This window comes from Sinohyriopsis cumingii, chromosome 9, assembly GCF_028554795.1.
Source record: "Sinohyriopsis cumingii isolate HCF-2022 chromosome 9, ASM2855479v2, whole genome shotgun sequence".
Lineage (NCBI taxonomy): Eukaryota > Metazoa > Mollusca > Bivalvia > Unionida > Unionidae > Sinohyriopsis > Sinohyriopsis cumingii.
The window spans coordinates 27,261,966-27,283,007 of NC_142969.1; the positions used below are offsets into that span (position 1 = coordinate 27,261,966).

General features: G+C 34.0%; 1 protein-coding gene across 4 annotated transcripts in view; it reads left to right on the plus strand.

Moving 5' to 3' along the window:
* Positions 1-4,965: 4,965 nt before the first annotated feature.
* Positions 4,966-21,042, plus strand: part of LOC149791446 (PP2C-like domain-containing protein CG9801) — a 57,507-nt gene continuing 41,430 nt past the window's right edge. For 3 of the 4 annotated variants that reach the window (XR_016423359.1, XR_016423360.1, XM_089969981.1), the window contains exons 1-2: positions 4,966-5,460; positions 11,708-11,740. Coding sequence is in view for 2 of the 4 variants with exons in the window: in XM_089969981.1 (XP_089826107.1) it covers positions 5,450-5,460; positions 11,708-11,740 (44 nt within the window). In the remaining 2 variants the exon portion in view is untranslated. The remainder of the gene's footprint in view (positions 5,461-11,707; positions 11,741-21,042) is intronic. The other variant, XM_089969982.1, reaches the window with a different exon arrangement.

The following is a 21,042-nucleotide window of genomic DNA, read 5'->3' on the forward strand; positions in this document are numbered from 1 at the left end:
AATATTTTCGAGCTCAGTTTGTCTTCTTCTCTTTATTATCATTATTATTATTATTATTATTATTATTATTATTAAAATTTATTATTCATATTATTATTAAAATTTGTTATTATTATTATTATTATTATTATTATTATTAAATTTATTATTATATTATTATTGTTGTTGTTGTTGTTGTTGTCGTCGTTGTTGGGCTTGTTATCCCGTCATGGTTTCATCATTAAATGTATCAAAACGATTTTTAATTATGTTTCGCCTAAATGATACGTTCTTTATGTTTCAGGATATTTTTTTCTAGCGAAATATTTTAGCGAATACGCCCCCACCTTCATTTTATTGCTCATTTAACAATAAATACGTGAATAACTATTTGGCAAGAGTGTATGAAGCGTTACATCACATGTGATCTTTTCTGCATAATGCGAAGCATAGACAACATCAATTTAGCGGCTTTCTCTAGGGTAGGGGGCAGGAATTTATTTTAAAAAATTATGTTTTTAGGGTTTTGTGGGCGGGGATAATTAGTTTTAATACCATAAAAGCATTTTTCATACAAGTTGTATCAGTAAGTAGTGAATTTATAAATGTTTATATACATAAATTACCGCTGATATGTCTCCCATCTCGTAAATCTCATTTGGACAATTATTAGCTCATCAACGTTACAAAATGAAGCATTGACCACAACTTGCTCTCATTTAACGACAATATATTTAATAAAACATCACGATTTTTTTTTTTGTTGGATAAACTTTCTTTAACACCCATCCTCTTTCAGCCTCTACCTGCCCACGCAGCCGTTGCCAGACACAGGATTCATTTACACAGACAGGGGCAATACAGGTCAGGGAAAAGCCAGACAAATTTCGGTTTTCATCAGTCAAGGAATTTATGAGACTATGGAAAATGTAAATCTTAGTAAAAAAAATCGGTGAATTTGTTAACCTCATACAGGAAACTTTTCATATCGACAATCGCGAGAAAACGTGCAGTGTACTGCCACATTTGCCGTAGTGCAAACTGTGTTTGAATAGCTCTTTTAGTCTTTGGTTATTTTCACTGAATTAGTCATTATCTGTTCTTAGACAGAATCATACTACTGTGTATCTAATGACGATGGTTGACACCTAATGAATGAAAAAATGAGTGGTTTGTCAAATAATTAGTGATAAGTTGTTCTTGACTATGTTTTTTAATGAAAGTTTGCTCTTGGTAGTTTTCTGTTTCAGCTGGGTGTACGTTACTAGTATCTTTACTTCGGCTGGGTGTATGTTACTAGTATTTGTACTTCAGCTGGGTGTTTGGTTCTAGTATCCGTATTTCAGTTGGGTGTTTTGTACTAGTATCCGTATTTCAGATGGGTGTATGGTAAAATGATTTGTATTTCACCCGGTTATATGCTACTATTAGCCGTATTTCAGCTGGGTGTATGGTAAAGTATATGGTACCAGTACCCGTATTTCAGCTGGGTGTGTGGTACTAGTATGTAGATAACCTCTCGGAATCATATTACAGTGTTAGAGCCCTATATAGCTTCGATGCAAATAATTGTATTTCATTCAAATGTAGCTTAGCCTTGAGAATAAAGATTATTTTTATTTTTATATCAGCTTAGTTTGCGTCCATTGTCTAATTAATAATCAACTTTTCTCTTCTTAGGGTCGGGTGGAGATTAAAGATGTAACATTTCTTGATATATTCTATTTATGACAGCTTGATCAAGGGGATATTGCTATTAATTAATTAATTACATAATAATCAGGATTTTGCTTTCTATTTATGTATACATTTAGAGTGTCACATTTTAAACCATCCTAAATCATTAAAAAAGAACTGGTTAAATAAAAAGTGTTTTATTTTTTAAAAGAAAAGTGTGGTGAGGCAAACTATATAGTCATGGAAAAGTCACCAAAAATTCAGGGAATTTTGTTTCCATTTACACGTAGGATCCGTGCTGCAACATATATGACCGAAAATGTAAGAGGTAAAGAATACAGATGAGACAGCTGACAAATTAGCTTACCCATTATTTGTTCCCGGAATGCTTGATTTCATTTCGCATTATGTTGAAAAATCAATAAAGCTTAACAGAATTTAAAATACAGATATCTAGTGGCATGAAGAGTCAATGCATGTCTTTTTATGAGTGTCCTTTGACACTGTGCAATAGAATGACCTTCAATAATATTCAAATAGTATGTGATGTAACAATATTCAGTAGAATGGCCTTTAAAAAATGTTCAATGAAATAATGTCCTTTAATAATATTCAATAGGATATGCTATAACAATATTCAATAGAATATGTTTTAATAATGTTCAACATAATGCATGTTAACAATATTCAATAGAATGCCTTTAAAAATTATTCAGTAAAATGTGTATTAACATAATTCAATAGAATGCCTTTTAACAATAATCAAAAAAAGGCTTTTAAACATTATTCAATAGAATGTGTTTTAACAATATTTAACAGAATGCTTTTAAAGAATATTTAATAGTGTGTCGCAAGGCTTGCCCCAAGCATCGCAAACATTGTTATACGGGTATGAAAATAATGCAGTACTATTTTTGCGTCTAATGATTGATTTAACCATAGAAAATGGGATGTACAGTAAGTAAATCTTTTGGACTCAATGACTGAGACCATATCGAAACATTTACGTTGCCGTAAGAAATATACAATTAAAAGTGGTAACACCTAACAAGAATATTGCGAAATGTAAGAATTACCTCCCTTTGTCCGCTGCATAATAACCCTTATCGCGTGTGTACCACATACAAAGGAATAAACGCTACACCAAATAATGAGAGACGGATATTTTTCTTTGCATTTTATATAATCTTTTTTATCCTAGGAAAACATCTATGTAATGTCAGAAAACATATCATAGTTATCAATATTCTTTTTTTTAAGATATTAATTTTAATCACAAAAATAAAAATAAAATAAATTGTAATTTGAATTGTTAAATTATATAATATAGATTTCCGAGCCGATTTTATTGTATAAAAAAAATTATAATCATCAACGTTAAATTAAGCAATACGCAATCAAATTTCGACATCTTTTACAGTTTTTCAACATCCTTCGTAGCAATATATGCTCATTTATAAAGTGTTAGGATAGATACGAAAATTTTGTGAAAATATAATGTATTACAACAGTGTACTTCAAGAAATTATGACTAAATACCGCTACGTCACTTTTTTTCTTCATAAAATTGTGTATATAGTAACTGGGATGGACAGAAGACATGTAGACAGACACTTACGTAGATGATGGAGAGATCAAGAAGTAAAGTGATCACGATAGATAGATCAAATGTATATAGAAACACACCCCACCCCGAAAAACGGCAAGCATAGAGAGAAGGTCAAGTCTTGGGTAGGAAGATAACTTAAGGCAATTTTGTGCTTGAAAAATTCCTAAAATGTGACGTATATAGTACTTATATGTGTGCGCGCGGGCGTGCGTGTTTTTGCATGACTTTCAAGACAGGTAATGTTCAATGGGAACTTTAGCAGAAAATTCATTCACATATAGATTTTTACTGAATACACGATTTAATGACTAGATAAAATGTAACAGAAATTTCTAAGGTGTGGTTAGGACAAATATCGTTTCACGTTCTCTTCATGCAGAAGACAGTATTCCCGGTCTGGTCATGTATATGTTCATCCAAACCTATGTTCGATCTTCTATTTTGTAATTCTTTGTAGCGAAATAACTTTAGAGGAATCAAACATCGTTCGTTGCACAGGCTGAAAACAAAATCCAGACAGTGTCATTTGAATTGTTACCGCACTAATATGACAGAGATATTGATACATCGTGTATTATGATCGTCCGAATCGCTTTATGTATCTTGTTAACAAAGTTAGTAGCAGTCCAGTAAGTTGTTCTTACTTATTTTCATGGGATCTATTTATATTCGCTAGCTTTTCTTGATATCTAAACGCGTCCCTTGAGTAAATATGTAGAAATGTCTGTTTTTGTGACTCTATTTTCCATTCAATATACCAGGCTTTTTGTCTTCAAGGGTGGTGCTTTCCTTTTGCTTCTATTACTATTAATCACGCTATTTTAGCGGCATTAAAATTTCGCGAATACAATAAAATCGACATATTCACTGATTATAAATTTAGCAAATGATTTATTGCGTATAAGATAGTCATTTCAGCGCATGTTATTTTTGCAAATTAATCTTCTTCGCTTAATTCTCCAACATTTTCTGCTCGTTTTAAGCTTGTAATACTATCGCGTTACGCTCATCGGGGACTTAAAATGTCCTAATTACAATCACTGTGCGCCGTAGACGCTAAACTCAGTTGTCAGAAGAAACCGGAACTTGTGAAGTTTGAACTATAATAAGAGACAGGAACAGGGTTTTACATTTTTGTCATACATAACCATTGAAATATATTGTGGAATAAGAATCAATGAACATTATTAAAACATGCACAACAATCTCAACTTCTGACATTTACCTGCAGCAAATCATAATGGTTTCTGTGTTGTAATATGTTATTAACCTCTTTAATTTGTATGCAATATTTCACACTTCAACCATCTGTTTATCTATATGCCTGCCTCTCTCTCTCTCTCTCTCTGTCTCTCTCTCTCTCTCACACACACACACACACACACACACACATTAGTTTCTTTTCTGTCTCTTCTCCGCGTCTTCTTTTATCCTGCAAATTATAAACACGTTTGCTAGAGGATTCATGCGATTTGTGTCGTTTAGACATGTTTTCATATACCAAGCTGATTTGCTTCCTGTTAACATATGTTGATTAGACCGGTATGAAACTTCACGCTGCTATCGTCTTTAAAAAAAAAGAAAAGAAATTTAAACCATTTTCTGGTTATAATTTTCCGTGTTTACAAACAGGTACTTGCTCATGATCACTTCCTAATTGTGTTTTAGGAAAGGAGTTCTTTAAATTTGGAGGTCGTATTGGTCGTTGTGGCGTCTGCGTGTAGACATATTCAATCTATTGACGCTGATTATCATAATTTTATCGACTAATGAATGACTCACATACGTCAAGAACACTCTTGGAGGGAACTATAGTTATGTATACGATGCATGTTTGATCTCAGTTCCAAATATTTTAAATGCCTAATCCAGAAGATAGTTTTCATAAAATCGTCATTCGTTGTAATGCCATTTCGGGATGACAGATGCGAGGTCAAAACCCTTGATTTACGATACGTATCTGGAAATTCGAGTAAAAGAAAGTTCGCTGAAATACCAAACGCTAGTAGAGTATTATAACCGTTATACTGTCTTTTGGTACATCTGTTTGCCTCAGCCCAATCGGTGTACGCGTTGAAAGCAAAAACAAATTTGGCAACTTGCCCCAACTGGTCCGCTTGCAGCGATGGCTCCCAGTGCATCAAAACTGGGTTACAAGATCTAAGGCAGTGATATCCAGAAGTCATGGATGAAAAGTAAGTAAAACCTTATTTGCTTATAAGTTATAAGAGCTACCAAAATGTTGAAGGCCAGTCTTTTTTGCGCAGAAGTTGTTGCCACAGGGCTAGTGTCCCGCAAATGGGCGCTATTTATTATTACTTATTATGCATACCTTTAAAAGACCAGTTTTTGAGTTTCTTTTAATGGCATGATAATTGCAATAAGGATTAACTGTTATTAGTCACACTGGTTTCATGTCTTTTTACTTTACCCATTAGCTATTGTTCAGATTGTCCAAGGCTGACCAGAATATCAAAAAGGCAAAGCATGAAAATGTGAAGTATTATGGGGACGTATCACAGGGAAAAACAATTTCATGCTTATTTATTTGATCATTATGCATAGGACCCAGAGAGACCTGCATGTGACAGCTAATTCCAAATGGAATGGACATACTTTATTTCTATAAATGGTATATATAGGGATACATTGCTAATAAGCTTATGCTTTCTACTTAATCCCCCAAATCATATTTTGTAATTGTATTTGACAAAGTTTCTCAAATAAATATGGTTTAAACTAAGTGGTATTTGTAAGATTAAAATGGAAGGGTGACATTTTTTAATAAATGTTTATCTTTTTGAGGGTGGTTGGAAATGTAAAAAGGTGTAAAGGATATGTGGAGTTTTATTAGTTTATAATAATAACTGACAATGATAAAATCTTTAATTGGGTTGAACAATATTGACATCTTAAGCACATTGTGATTGTTTGTTTTTCTTTCTTTTAGTCAAGTTTAGTTCAAACATAATGGCTTGCTTGCATAGAATCCACCCTAAATTTGAATCAGTTTTGATTGCATACTGTCTGGTCTCTTTGAAATTGCCCTGATTAATTTAACACTTGCTGGTCACTCTCTGGTTCTCATTTTCCCACAGTCTGAATTTTTTTTATGTTAGTGGCGATTTGCAACAAACATCCTAGCTATGCACACAGAGTTCTTAACTATGGTCTAACAAAGAAACTTAGACAAATTAGCTAAAGAAGATATATGTATACATGAGGCATCTGCATATTTTTCCACAACGTGACAGTGATATCGGTTAACATGAATTCAGGTGCAGGTTTAAACCAGATTACATTTGCCACCAACACCCTTAAACAAGATTACATTTGCCACCAACACCCATCATGACATTCAGAAAAAGAAAACTGACAGTAACAGATTATTATTAATATAAATAATGGTTCACAAAATATAAATTTATTTTTGTAACTACACCAATTTCACAAAAAAGTAGCATACTTTTAATATTCTAAATGGTGTGTTTGAATATATTTGAGATATTCAAGTAAAAAGATGCACCCACTTGTGTACTACGATGTACTATTACCCTGTTATTTGAGCATTGTCAAGAAGTGCTGACATCATTCATATAAACATTTATGGAGGCCACCTTTTCCTGCATCAAAACCACATTTGATTTGATGCAGTTTTGAAATTTTCCATTGTTCAGATGAAGTCTTGCACAAAAAAGATTTAGTTTTGGATATGTTTTCTAAGTATTAACATAGTAATAGGACATTCCATCATAGGTTTCGGATTCTGTCATCAATCCATTGTTGAAAGGGGTGGGGGAAGCTTAGCTCAAACAGCTCACACTAATTCTCTTTTACATTTCTAATGACCACTCAGTACAAAATGTTTCATTATCATCTTGCTCAGAAATAACAGAAGTATTGTTGACATTATTGCTGAGTCATTGCTGGCTTAAAAGGAATAAAAATTATCCTTCCAATTCTGTGACAAAGTAAGTTTCTTGAACTTTGATTTAGTATGGGTAGGTACTGTATGTAACACAGATATTGGAAACTACAGAAAACTGCCAGCTGTCACTCATTATCTTCTGATATGCAAATGAGGTTTCCAGTGGTCCATTGAGCAGTAAGATAAGCAACAAGCACTCCATGGGTGTATGTGCCCCATGACTAGAAACCAATGCATACAGTTAGTTTTAACAGACAGGGCATGGAATTAATGTTAAGCTCTTACAAATCAATTGGATCTGTAAAAATTATCACTGGATTTCATTGTAAGTTAACATTTGGTCTTGTGTTGGATGTATGGAATAAAACCTGGGTGGCATTTCACTGAATGGATAGCTGATCTGTTTATTGTATTTACTGAGTAATTGGCAAGATGCTTCTTTGATGAGAGACAATGAATGATTGTGGCTGAAATGGCCACTGTTTTTCCGTGCATCAAGTTAATATAAGTGCAGGTTATCAAAGCAGTATATGCAAGCTTAACTTGACAAAAATGCACATATCATTTAAATTTAGACATGATCAGCAGAAATGTTATTATGGTGATCACTAAAAAAATTAATTAAAATTTCGGATCCTGAGTGTTCTGCAGGAAAGCTACATTTAAATTTTCTACCAATTTTATTTGAAATTAAGACAACAGTTTGCTGATATCCATACCAAAACATGTTTTCCCTTCATTTTAAAGTGTTTTTAAAAAAAATATATTAAATTGTCAGAAATAACGTTTCTCAAAATCTCTTTTAGCTTCTCAAGCTAAAAGTTGATTTTTATTTTTGAAGTATTAAAACTGGTAAATGAAATATTTTTTACCTTCAAAGAACATGGAGATGTACCATTGTATTTTCAAGCCATTGCAGCGATTCACATTGCATTGCAGTAATATTGCTACAAAGTAATGGTGCAGCAGATATTGTGTTCCTATGTGACCATTCAACACAAGGAAAAATGGAGACATTTTTTATGCCTGGAGTAAAAATGGCCTGAAGAAAAAGAAGCAGCTGACAGTGTTAAATATTTCATGAGATCTAACCTAAAAGTGATGTTAACAACTTTAAATTCTCAAGGCTGTAATAAAAATGAAAACAACACTCAGGTAAGGGGTGATCTATTTAGTGCGCACGCAAAAATCTGGCAAAGCTTGACCCCTTCCATGTTCACATGCATACTTTTTGACACCCCTCACCTGCGTGTGTACGCTTGATGCATCACCGCCACAACCAGATTCTATGGAACAGCCTATATTTAATTTACACAGAAACGATCAAGGATTAATAATATTAACATGTTTAATAAAACAGATAGTCCACCGACGTTGAATGTCTGGCTGCATCAAAGAAATAAGCTGCATAGCTTTAAAAGGTTTGTCTGGTGTCTGCTAAAATTCAGACACTGACTGAAGTCGAACAAGGTTACGTATTAGACAAATTATTATATAGGTTTCACACCTCCACCCCTTTTCCTATGCATACATACATTATCAGTAGACCCCCCCCCCCACCATATGCAAGCATATGCATTTGGGTTACTGCCCTCCATGCATATATACTAAATGGATGGCCTCTAGGTGTCAGATTTGTTAAACTTATGGAGTGAAATGGAAAACATTTATTGGGCCTACCATTATCAGGTGATCCTACATTAGATGGATAGGGAGAAAGGCAGACATTGTTCTGAGTAGAAAATTCATCAAATTTACCAGTATGTAATGATTGCATATGTAATTGTTGTTTTCAATATGAATCACAGATATACAGCAAATGAAATGATTGTAAGTTGAAGAGATACAACATACAAATTGTCAATGGCTGATATATAAATTGAAGTCATCTTTAAGTCCTACATGCCAGCTGGGGACAAAACTTGAGTTTCAGATTGGATCAGTTAAGTGGCATCATTTAGATTATTATGTACCATATATACACATGCTTAGACATTTAAGTAAATATTGTAGCCTTACGACTGGTGATTAATCATGTATATTGTATACTAATTATGAAAAATGGTTTATGAAAATCCATGGTGCAGGTTTTGGATATAAGTTCAATATTCATCTTTTAGCACTCCTTCTGTGAACATTTGTTTAAAAGTTCAAGTAAATTATGTATACAAAAGCTTTTGCCAATAAAAAATATGCTTTAGTTTCTTATATAAATAATAGGATTGGAGCACTTTGGTTTTCAAATTATGTGTCGTGAATGAGTTTCTCTCTCATTAGGTAGTGGGCCTACTGTGAACCTCATTTGCTTATCAATAGGGATTTTATCATGTTGGGTGGCTAGGTGTTGAATTTCTAATCCCCTTGTTATGTTAACCTAAGGTATGTGATTCGCTGTATGATTTACAAAGCTTTTTTAACAAGCATAAAGACTTAAGTTGCATTATGTGATGCAGAAAACTAGAAGTTATTTTCAGTAGTGTATAACATTTGTATACCTATGTGCAGGGTTTAGTTTTTGACTTGACTCAGAAGAACTTGAGGGATGACCTGTTGCCGTCTTTCCATTCATTAGCACAAGCTTCTTATTGCTACTCTTTTAACCTACTTGTAGGGTTGCCATGAAACTTTACACGCACATTATTCCCATGGTCTTGTTAATCCTAAATAAAAATGGTGCTCATCTGACATACAATTTGGCATGCCATGGCAGCTGTCTTGAAATTCTTGTTAATGCTACACCTCCTAAATGGAAATTTATATCAAATGTATTTTTTAGCGGACAACTTCTTACCATGTCTAATTGGTGTTAAATGAAGATTATGCCAATCTGACATCCAATAGAACCATCATAGCAGCTATCTTTAAAATCATGTTATAGCATCTCCTCCCTGCTGGAAAGTCATATAGATGTTGGTTTTCACCAGAAGACTTTTTATAGTGTCTGTTGGGTCCTAAATAAAAATTGTGCCAGTATGATGGCCATAACGGCAGCCATTTTGAAAATTTTCTTATTGTTATTCCTCATTGGAAAATCCTATTGAAATGAGGTTTTCATCATATTACTAATTATGATATCTAGTTAGTCCTAAATGTAGATGATATGACCTCAGATATGGTTGCCACATTGAACACGTTCTTGTCACTAGAGCTCATGAATAGAAACTCATTGCTACAAGGGGCTTTCAGCCAGAAGACTACTTATGGTGTCTAAATGGTCCTGAATGAATATTATGCAGATGTTACATCCAGTATGGCTACCATGGTGACCATCTTGTAAGTCTTTTGTTAACTACTTTTCCACTAATGAAGGTCCTAGCCAAAAAAAGGTTTTCACCAGCAGACTTCCTTTGAAGTCTAGTAGGTTCTCAAAGAAAATGGTACCCTGCCACAATGATCATATTTGAAATGGTGCCCTGCCACAATGATATTATTTAAAATCTTGAATAGATGCCATTAGGTTTTCACCAAAAGTCTTTGAACAATGTCTGATTCTGAAAATGATGTGGATCTTACATCCAATATCACACAATGACTAATTTGATAATTTGATCACTCAAGAATATTGGAAATGGTTTCAGCATGCAGCAGTTAAAAAAGAAATGGTCTTATCTTGAAGTGCAGGAAATTCTATTCCAACAGTAGGGTGTCAGTCCTTTTGACATACTCTTGTTTTAAATATTTGCTATTAAAAGCTTGTGAGACAGAAGTTCTTTTTTGTGAACTCAGTAAAGAAATTGGATAATGATGTACCACCTGAAAAGATCTCATACTGTTTGAAGGTATTCAGTTTATAATAAAAAGTTTGACATGGTCCTTCAGTGGCTGAGTCATCTAAAGTGTTCACCTCTGTGTGGATTTGAGTGTTTGTCTCAGCCAATGTGGGTATGTGTGAAAGCTTGTTAGTAGCTTGTCATGGGTCAATGGTTCTTTCTTGAGTTTTCCCAGGTTCTTCTTCCAGTTATACTGGCCTCCATATATAGCCTGTTTTATACTGAAAATTGGTGTATAACCACATAACGGCAGCAGCAACAACAACCGAGTTTGACCATATCTTTTAGAGATTTTACTTTTTGTGTGTCTGATATACCTTTTATAGAATTTTAAACTCTTACCTTTAACTTATATTGTATATTACTTCATGTTTGTTTATATGGGAGATTTTTTAGAGTTATTTTTGTGTGCAATACTTTATATTTATCTTATTAGAACGATACTTTAAAATGGTTCCATATAGCAACAAGTATTGCATTGGCATGCTATTAAACCTGCTTCATATGTACAAGAATATGAACTTCATTTTTTACAGGCTTTCTGAAGTCCAGATACAGTTAAATTGCTTAATGTTATTTAGGGTATATCACATTAAGCCACATGTTTAGTTGTATTGAACCAAAAAGATCTAAATTTTTTAATAAAGATGAACTTGCCATACATAACATTGTTTGCATTTTGTTTCCACTAAATTGCTTAATGCTGTACCACATTTATTAATGGAGAAGCCATCATGCTTGCAGGTATGAGACCATTTCTACTGGAATCACAATTAGGTATGGTAATATTGTTTTTGTGTTTCCAGTGAATGAATTCAGCATGATTATCTGTCAGTTATAAGATGTTGAGCATCATCCATGTGGTTTTATCACTGCTTTGCAAGAGCAACTTCAAGCAATGCCTAACATTTTTATTGTTGCACTTTGATCCCTAAGACACAAATTGTTGAATGTTCATTATTGTCTGCACTTGATTCTTGGTACTAACTGTGTGCTGAAATATCAGGTTTGGAAATGCATCATATTTTCCAATTGAAATGTTTTTAATGTCATTTCTCCTACCTTGCTGCACGAATTATTATTTCCTTCCAAACAAGAATTACCTTTTCATCTGGAAAGTAGGTATGTATGACTGTCTTTAATTAACCGATTTGGGAAAACAGTATGCTCCAATTCAGTCCAACGTAATTAAAATCATATCTCCACTGTCCTGAGTGAAGATTTGACAGAGACTGCTTAGGGATCATATTTTGGTGACCTTTGAGTTAGCCAATGGAAATGCAGCTTTCAGAAATTTGAAAGTGCATCAGATTGATAGGTACACATAGATGCTTTTCAGCTATACTGCTCAGTCTCCCAAATGCGAAGATATAAGAGTTCATCTGATTGGCTGATAAAATTAGCAATTATGATAATAATATGGGTCACCAGAATATGACCCCTAAGCAGTTGCTGTCAGATCTTCATGTAAGACAGTGGAGATCTGATTTTAATCAGATTGCAACTCAGTGTATCTTTTTAAGAATGATGTGGTTCTTTCTGACAAATTTTCAGTGATTCAGAAAGGACTTTTATTATTTATATTGTAAAAATATTTTTGCATTAAAAAGTTTAAAGCTTTACTGAGTTGAATAAGTATTAGGATATACATAATTATATCCTGTTGCTTTACATGTCTAATGCAATGATTCACACCAAGATGATCAGCCATCCATCAGAATCATTGTTGACTGATACATATCAACCACAGCCTAGGGGTGGGGGAGCAGTTATTGCAATGTTTTTTTTAATGTCCTACCATGACAGTCATATGGGCATGTTATGTTACCCTTATTCAGTCATCTGTATTTCACACCTTTGTACATAATTCTTGTCTGCATACCCAGCTTGTGCAATGCTCCTTTTGTTTTTTTGTTTTTTTTACATTATCGAGTGAAATAGCACTTAACTTTAAAATACATATTTCTTTGAGGTGACAAGGTTTATAGGATGGTCATTGTGTTTATAATGTTGTAAAGATTAGTAGAACATATACTCTTGACAGTAAAACTATTATCTCCATTCTTACAATTTTTTTAATTTATTGCAGTTTATCATGGATTTAATTGTAGCAAATTTTGTCATTCAGCTAATCAGATTGCATGTAACATTGATAAATGTGTTAGTATTATGAATCTGTGTTGTGCAGCTACCATGAAATTTTGCTTGTTGTGATAATTTTTGTTTGCATCATTGAATGATTAATTTGCATTAACTCTTCACTATTTCATAAGATTTGAAAATATTTTTTTTTCTTCAGTTAGTTTATTCTCTGCAATTTGCATCCTTTTTGTTGATATGCATGACAAAGATGTTAAAGTTAGATGACATTTTTCATTTTTGTATCAAGCTCAACCAATTAAGAACAGAACCATACATGAGCAGCATAGATCCTGATACCTGCCAATGTATAATGTTGGTTATTTGTTAAATTGTTAATGAAATTTTCAGCACATGAATGGCAATATCATGTCAAGGAAATGTACAACAAACAGGTGAGAACCTGATCTGTCAGCAAATAATTATATCTTATAAATTAAAGTCAGCTGTCCCTTATGTTATTCATTAGTGATACTCATTTGCAATATTTGTAAGGATGGCTTACTTTTGAAGTTAGCATATTTTTAGTGTAAAATTATCAGCAAACAGTGTGATCAATGTTTCTTTGTATTTAAAATTAAATGTATCGTACATGAATGTAAAAGAGTTTTCAAATCCATCATTGCCATTGTAGCATAGAACACATTACCCGGTAATTCAATATCGATTAATGCATGCTTTTAGAGTTATATTTGAATATTAACATTAAGTCATTGGTTTGAATCACAATTCCTGGTATAATGGTTTTTGTGATTTCCATTTTTTACATTCCTAGAAATGTATTTCCATGATGAGTCTTGTTAAATATTGCACAAAAGCCACACTAGAGAACATGTGGCAAGGCTAAAAACAATTTGAAAGCTTATAATTGCCCTGTGTGTACAAGCCCATTCAATTAAAGTTTCCTAAGGGTATTTCATTTCACATTTGAAAGTGCATTCATTGATTGATATTCCAGTTATAACTAGGGACACCTTGTTTTTAATGCTAATTGAAGTGGCCTCAGTGTTCTGGTATGTGTCCTTAATCTTGGTACACCCTTGATGCTGCTCAATAATCAGTGTTTCCTTAAGTGTCTGTCAAGTGGTAATTTTAGTTACTGCATGCATGCCATTACCTTTATCATAGCATTACAAATGTAATGGGATAAAAAAAAAATCTAAAAGTATTTCAAGCCAGAATTAAGATTTTTTTGATTAAATACAAGAATTTAAATTTGCTACAGTTGTCTCATGTGCACAGATAAGCCATATGTAGGTATCACACTTTCAGTGATGCTGAAAATGATCAGTCAAGGTTTTGTATCACCAGTCTTATTCAAAGCAAGCTTCTAGCTTGACTCGGCAATCCTTATACACTCGGTCATGCATACATCAAAATTTTTGTGCGGATTCTCTGTAGCCATTACGTTTGAAAAGTTTTTATTGATACTTAATGATTATTAACAAGACCATAGATACAAGTTTGATAACCAGTGAAATCTGTGTATATGATTGAGGTGGGAAACATTTTGGCTGACTTTGTGTATGCACTAAGCTTAACACATTAACCTCTGGAGGTTTTTGTCGCTTTCACCTGAAATTCGAGTAGGAAACACGTTTTGAAAGCTATTTCTGAATAAATCTTAAGGAATCAACTTTCAGGTGATTTTCCAATAGCATAATGCCTGGTTGTGTTCGAAACATTATTTTTCATTGGCTATTTGGCTCGCACATGAGCAGAAGGGTAAAAGTTGGATTTTTTATTTATTTTGCTTAACGGACCCATTATTTTAGTATCGAGACCACTCTTTATTCCAAATGCCCATCTTATCCTACTTTTTTCAAAGGTTCATCTGTATGACTGCAGTTCATACTGGTCTGCTTTAGATCTGAGACCAAAAAGTTGAAAAATCCAGACACAAAATTGGATTCCGACCACGGGTGAATTTTGGGTGGAAAAAAATTGGGTCCAAAAAATAAGGTTTTTCCCTTTGTATTTTCTAGTGCAGCTAGAACTTTTAGATTATTTTGTATCATTGTAGAGCTACATCTGTCTACCTTTCTATAATACCACCCACTTTAGTGTATCTTACATGACCATGGCGCTACAGAGCTCGACAGTAGGCTACTACCTCCTGCCCAGTAAACTCGTCACCAGGGGTTAATGTGTTAAGTAGCGATTTGTGTCCTCAAAATGAGACCATGGATGAGGTAAAGAAAAACCTAACAAACTCAGCATATGCATAGTAATGTGGATAAATTCAATAACTTCTCAAATCTGCATACATGTACATGTATATTAATGAGTTGATCTGGACTAATTTGTTGACCATATGAATGCACATGAAGGTTTATTTATGAACTGATTTTGACAAAGCTTGCTATATACATGTAGTTTATATCATCATGAACTCAGATGAGTTCTACACCCAGCTGTATGTGCATAACTTGATGAGGATGGATGGATGCATTATCCTGGATCTGATTATATGATCTTGTTATTTATGCTGACCTTGCCGAATATAATAATTAGCTGTTTGCAATGGACTATTAGGTGAACATCAGCCTTGTGAGTAGTCTTGGGCCCGCTTTAGTTTCATTTTGTATTTAGCTCTTTTTACTTGCATATCCAGTAGCGTAACTCCATTCTGACTCCATTTACCTTGTACGTTTATAAACTTTTATTGTATTTAGCTCTGTTTCTGATTTTCTTAGCCTTGTTCTGTAATGAAACATGTTCTCTTTCATTTTGGACCCAATAATTACACCCAGAAAAGTAGGTCATAGTGACCAACATTTTCTTGCTGTAATGGCTAGCTAGGATTTTAGTCTTAAAGGGGGAAAGCAGCAAGGTATGTGAGACCTAATATTTCATGGCATTGAGATTACATATCCTGTAACATTATGTGCACATGCCTTATCCAGATGGACACTATACATTTTTAAGTAGTCTATGAATTTGGTCCAGAAACAAATATTGAAAGTATGACTACTGTACCAAACAAAGGGCGTAAGATTGGAATTTTTGTTTTTTTTTCCTTTGATCTGGCTTCTTTTCAACTTTAGTCATTACCAGTTATTAAATGTTTCATGATTTTCCTCGGTTTCTGGGCAATTATTTTTTGTATTTGAAACTTAGGCAGATAAAAGATTGATTAGTTACTGATTATACATTTCTTAAAATTCTTTGGTGATGAAATTTTAGTCTACTGAATTATTTATACAATCTTGAACATGTTACACTAGAGTCATTTAGTGACTTCATGACAAAAATATGCAAAGGACAGCATGAACCTATAATTTGTTTGTCACTCAAAATGTTTTTTTTAAAAAATGAGTTGCTGAGCAGTTTGAATGCCTTTCGTGATTTTGGTGATCACTGTTATCAATATAACTTACTATATGCACACCCCTCCTTTTGGTCAAAACTCACAAAAAATATTCATGACTAAGTGCACGTGTATTGAAACCAGCAGTGTTTGCATGGTTTTCAATAGACATGTACACTTGGCATTTGATGCTTCGAATTTAAATTTGAACCATATCTGGTGCATGGAAATTCCATCCTGTGCACATTGATTTGGGTCAGTGCATCATACTTAATTACCTGTGAACTCCGTAACAAATGGACTGTATACACCAGTGATCAACATTTATTTGAGTTCTGTTTACACTTTTTTGGCCAATGATATGCACCTTAATGAAATCAGTATGAGCTGGGCATGCTACATAACTGAATCAAGGTTAGATTGTTTAGAGATTGTCATTAACTTTACATCAGTTAGAGGAAGAAATAATCAGTTATGACTTGAGTGGATTAACTTTTGATCACAAAACAGCATTTTGTCTGATTGCCTGTCAACATGTGATTCTACCAGTGGTAGGACAAAATACTGTTTAAAGGTTATTACATACAACTTTATAGTTGAAATCTACCTTATTTTTTGAAAATTATTATTATTATTATTATTATTATTATTATTATTATCATTATTATTATTATTATTGGACAAAGAAATCAGTATATTTGTGAGTTCTAGCCCCACATTACAGAAACTAGTGGGAACCTGTCTACTGGGGACTGGAAATCTTGTACTAGTGCAATGATAAATGGCTGAGTAATCAGATTATGAAGGCTAACATGTTTACACAATAAAGGGTTAGGTGATTAAGGTATTAGTTTAATCTCAAGAGTTTCAGGGCAAATGCAGATGTTTACAAGGGTGTTATTAAGTAAAAACAGCATCAGAGGTAATGGCTTTCAAAAATTGTCTTACCTTGGGCAGAGGTGAGATAAAAAGGAGAGATAGACCAAAATGATTTCTGAAAAACACTTGAGTATGTATTTTGATTTTTTTGTATTGTTTAATTGTTACTGCATGCATTGCTCAAAATGTTTTTAGATGAATATTTAAGGGCATTTCAGATATCTTTTAATTCGGTTCATGTCATAATGTAGAAACAGGATTTCTCTCATTGCCATAGCATGCTAAAATATTCCTGGTTAATAAATATGAAACTTGGGATTACATCTTATGTCAAAGTCAGAAGCTTTCTCATTACGATTAACTTGCTCTTAGACTGGAGGAAACTTAGCATTGGAGAGCATCAGTAACCTTAAAAACCAAGCCACAAGAAAACTGAAGTTTAAACTTTCTTGCAGGTTGAGCATGGTTGTTTTGTTATTACTACATTCTAATGACACGGAGAAGACATTTCTCCATTTTTCGCAACATACAGATATTTAAGGGGAAAACTGGACCAGAGAACTATTGAGATGTTAAACTTAATGATTATAATTAATATCGGTAGTAACTGCCAGTCATTGGTTTTGTGAAAGAAACTAAAAATGCTTTTGTATTTTCTAATAAAAGGTTTCTTTACAGTGAACTACTGGTACAAGGTATTATACAGCTCTTCCTATTTCTTTGAATTGTTATACACTGGCTTGTATTAATTAATCACCGTGGCTCAAAGTATATTTTCTTTTCTGTCTCAGTCTCAGAAAAGACCGACCAGTGATAGAAAGTTAGTAAAAATTCTGAGGAAAATAAAAATAAATCTTCTTAGGTTGTAAAACATTTTTAGCATCAGTTTGTTCACTGAATAAGGAAGAATCTTAGGTACAAGTTTGTGACTCATAAAAAATTACTCTTGAGATTTCAGGTTGAGGGGGGGTCAAGGATTAAAAGGAGACTTCATTTTTGATATGGCTTGAGAACTCTGTGTTGGATGTGCTTTGAGGGAGCAGGTGCTGAAGTTTGCCTGGAGCAGCATGATTTTCATGAAACGTTACTACCATTCATATTGGTGATTCAGTCTCAGAAATGGTTCTTATATATATTTAATTCAATTCAGCACATTAATATTGGGAGAGGATTGAACTTGCAAAGTGCATGGAGAGCCTCATTAGACTGCAAGCTGATTTCTTTGTGTGTGTACACACACACGCACACACTTTTAATGCATCTTGCCCCACTGGTGGGAGCATCTACCTCGTTCTTACTATGCCTCACCAGTGGACTCCATTCTGGGCTGTTCTCCTCAGTTCTGGCAGCCTTGATCTGGAAATTTGGCTGGGATAAATATCTATGAATCGTTTGTTTGCAGACCAAGTCAGTTAATAGCATTAGTAGTTCCTGTTGGCTGTAAGTTTTGTCTTCCTGTTGTATTAGGAGATAAATATGTGAAGATCTTTGTAATCCTTGTTTGTTTCATGCGCCATTTGTCAGCACAAGGTAGACTATACATGGTGGCCAGTATGAATGGTGGAGGAAGAACCCAGCAAAACCCCGAAAATAACCACCGACCCACGAGAAGCTACTGGCAAACTTTCTCACGTGCCCACATTGGCCGAGCCCATGACTTGAACACATGCAGACAGTGGTGACATGACAGTGATAAGTAATAGTGAGTGCTTGAGACCACTCGGCCACTTGGGGTCTACCCTACCATAAGTAATAGTAATCAAGATAACAAATCTTCAGAAACTTGAATAAAAAGTTACTTAACATAATTTGACAGGATTTTACAAAAAGCATGCTGGCATATAGGTCATTAAAATTTGTTCAAATGGTACTGCCTCTTCATGAGATACTTGTATGGCCATCATTGCTACAAATAATAAACCTTTACATGACTTCTTCATAACAACCAAACAGAATCTGGTGGGATCTGATTGAACTGTCACCGTAAATAGTTTCTTAACAACATGGATGGGTGTATTGGGTCTTGTGTTCATCCTGGAGCCTACAGGGGATTAGTCTTGGATGATAATTTGCCATCAGATTTGGATAAAATTAAAATAAATATAGAAACCTTGAAACTAGTATTTTATTAACATAAGATCAGCAGCTTTGGAAATAATCTGTACAGAGAGCGTACATTAGAGAGCGTGACCCATATTTCTTTGCCGACTACTTGCTTGAATTTAGCGATTAGCCTGATGTCAGACAGGTGAGGGATGGCTGGACCTCTTGTTATACCATTATGTGTTGCATAGACTTTCAGATTTCTTATTTTGACAAATGTGTTCTGAATTGACTGCAGTAGGAAGTCTTATGTTGTAAGATTAGACTTTGATGTTATAAGATACATCTCCATTTATCTGAAGTTCAAGAAAGCTGCTTATTCAAGCGTATATATTTATGTGTATTTACTTTCCACTGAGAATAATACTTATAGCCAGATAAGTCTGTGTTGAAGTGCCTATAATGTATGTTCATTGAGGCATGACATCTTCGTCAACAAGTACTATGTCTAGTATAAAGCGCCTATACTTACAACTGAAGGAAGTTTTGTGATGGGTTGGTATAAGTTTATGATCATTTCTGAATTAGATTGACAAAGTATCAAATTGTTGGTTTTCTTAGATGGAGTCGAAGATGTTATCAGTTTAAGTCAAACTTATACAGCTATGGGTTGACATGTCAGATTCAGACTACGCTGTATAATGAACTTTGAAATGCAATATTGGCAGACACAAAGTGGTGGAAAATATTTATATTTCACAGGTGAATTGACTGAAAGCAAACCCCATAATTGTTTTATTGTTTTCATATTGTGATCTTAGATTATCTTACATCAGCATTGTATCTGTTTTGTAGACCTGAAATCAGTGTGGAAACTTAGGATGTATTACTTATTTGGCTGGATAGGTCGGCTAAAGTAACCTGCTATTCAGTTAATCACATTGACCAAGAGATATTTTCTTATGCACACATTGTTTGATAAACTTCTAGTGATTGACTGGTTTGAAACTTTGGACAATAACACAGCATCAGGAACTAGTGATAGAAGTCTTATTTGTTGGGGTCAGAGAAAACAAAATAGCATTGTGTATCCAAGATTATCTTGGTCAACAACTTGCACATCGTGATTTTGGTGTTTGATTTTCATGGAACATTTCAGCTGTCAATCAGATTTAAATAAGCTGTGGTGCGGTGTAACCCGTTAAAGTACATGCGTGAGTGTGTCAGTCAGGTTTAAAGTCCCAATGCTGCCATTATGTGCAAAACATTGTAATTGCCATTAATCATTGAAAGATACTGGTCCTAAACATTGTTGGTTTCAATTAAAACCAGATAAAATTACCACATTACGAACCATGTAATTTCTCCATCAAGCTGAGATACCTTGCTATTTTCCACATTTGTATGAATTAGTCCAATGATCAGCAATATCCATGGGTAAACAGATTTTAGTCAAAGGCTGGCACACAAGATTTGATGTCACTATTGTATACATAAGAAGGTATCACCACGCTATGTCAGATTTGTCTTCAGTGCAGGTTTGCCTTTCAGCGCATATTCCAGCACCCCAGCTGAATACCAATATTCAGTTGAGGTTTATTTGTATGTAATGCACGCTTTCTCTTCTCATTTCCTGACCGCTCCGGTGGCCTAGTGGTTAGAGCGTCCGCCTTGGATGCGGGAGGTCGTGGGTTCGATCCCCGGCCGA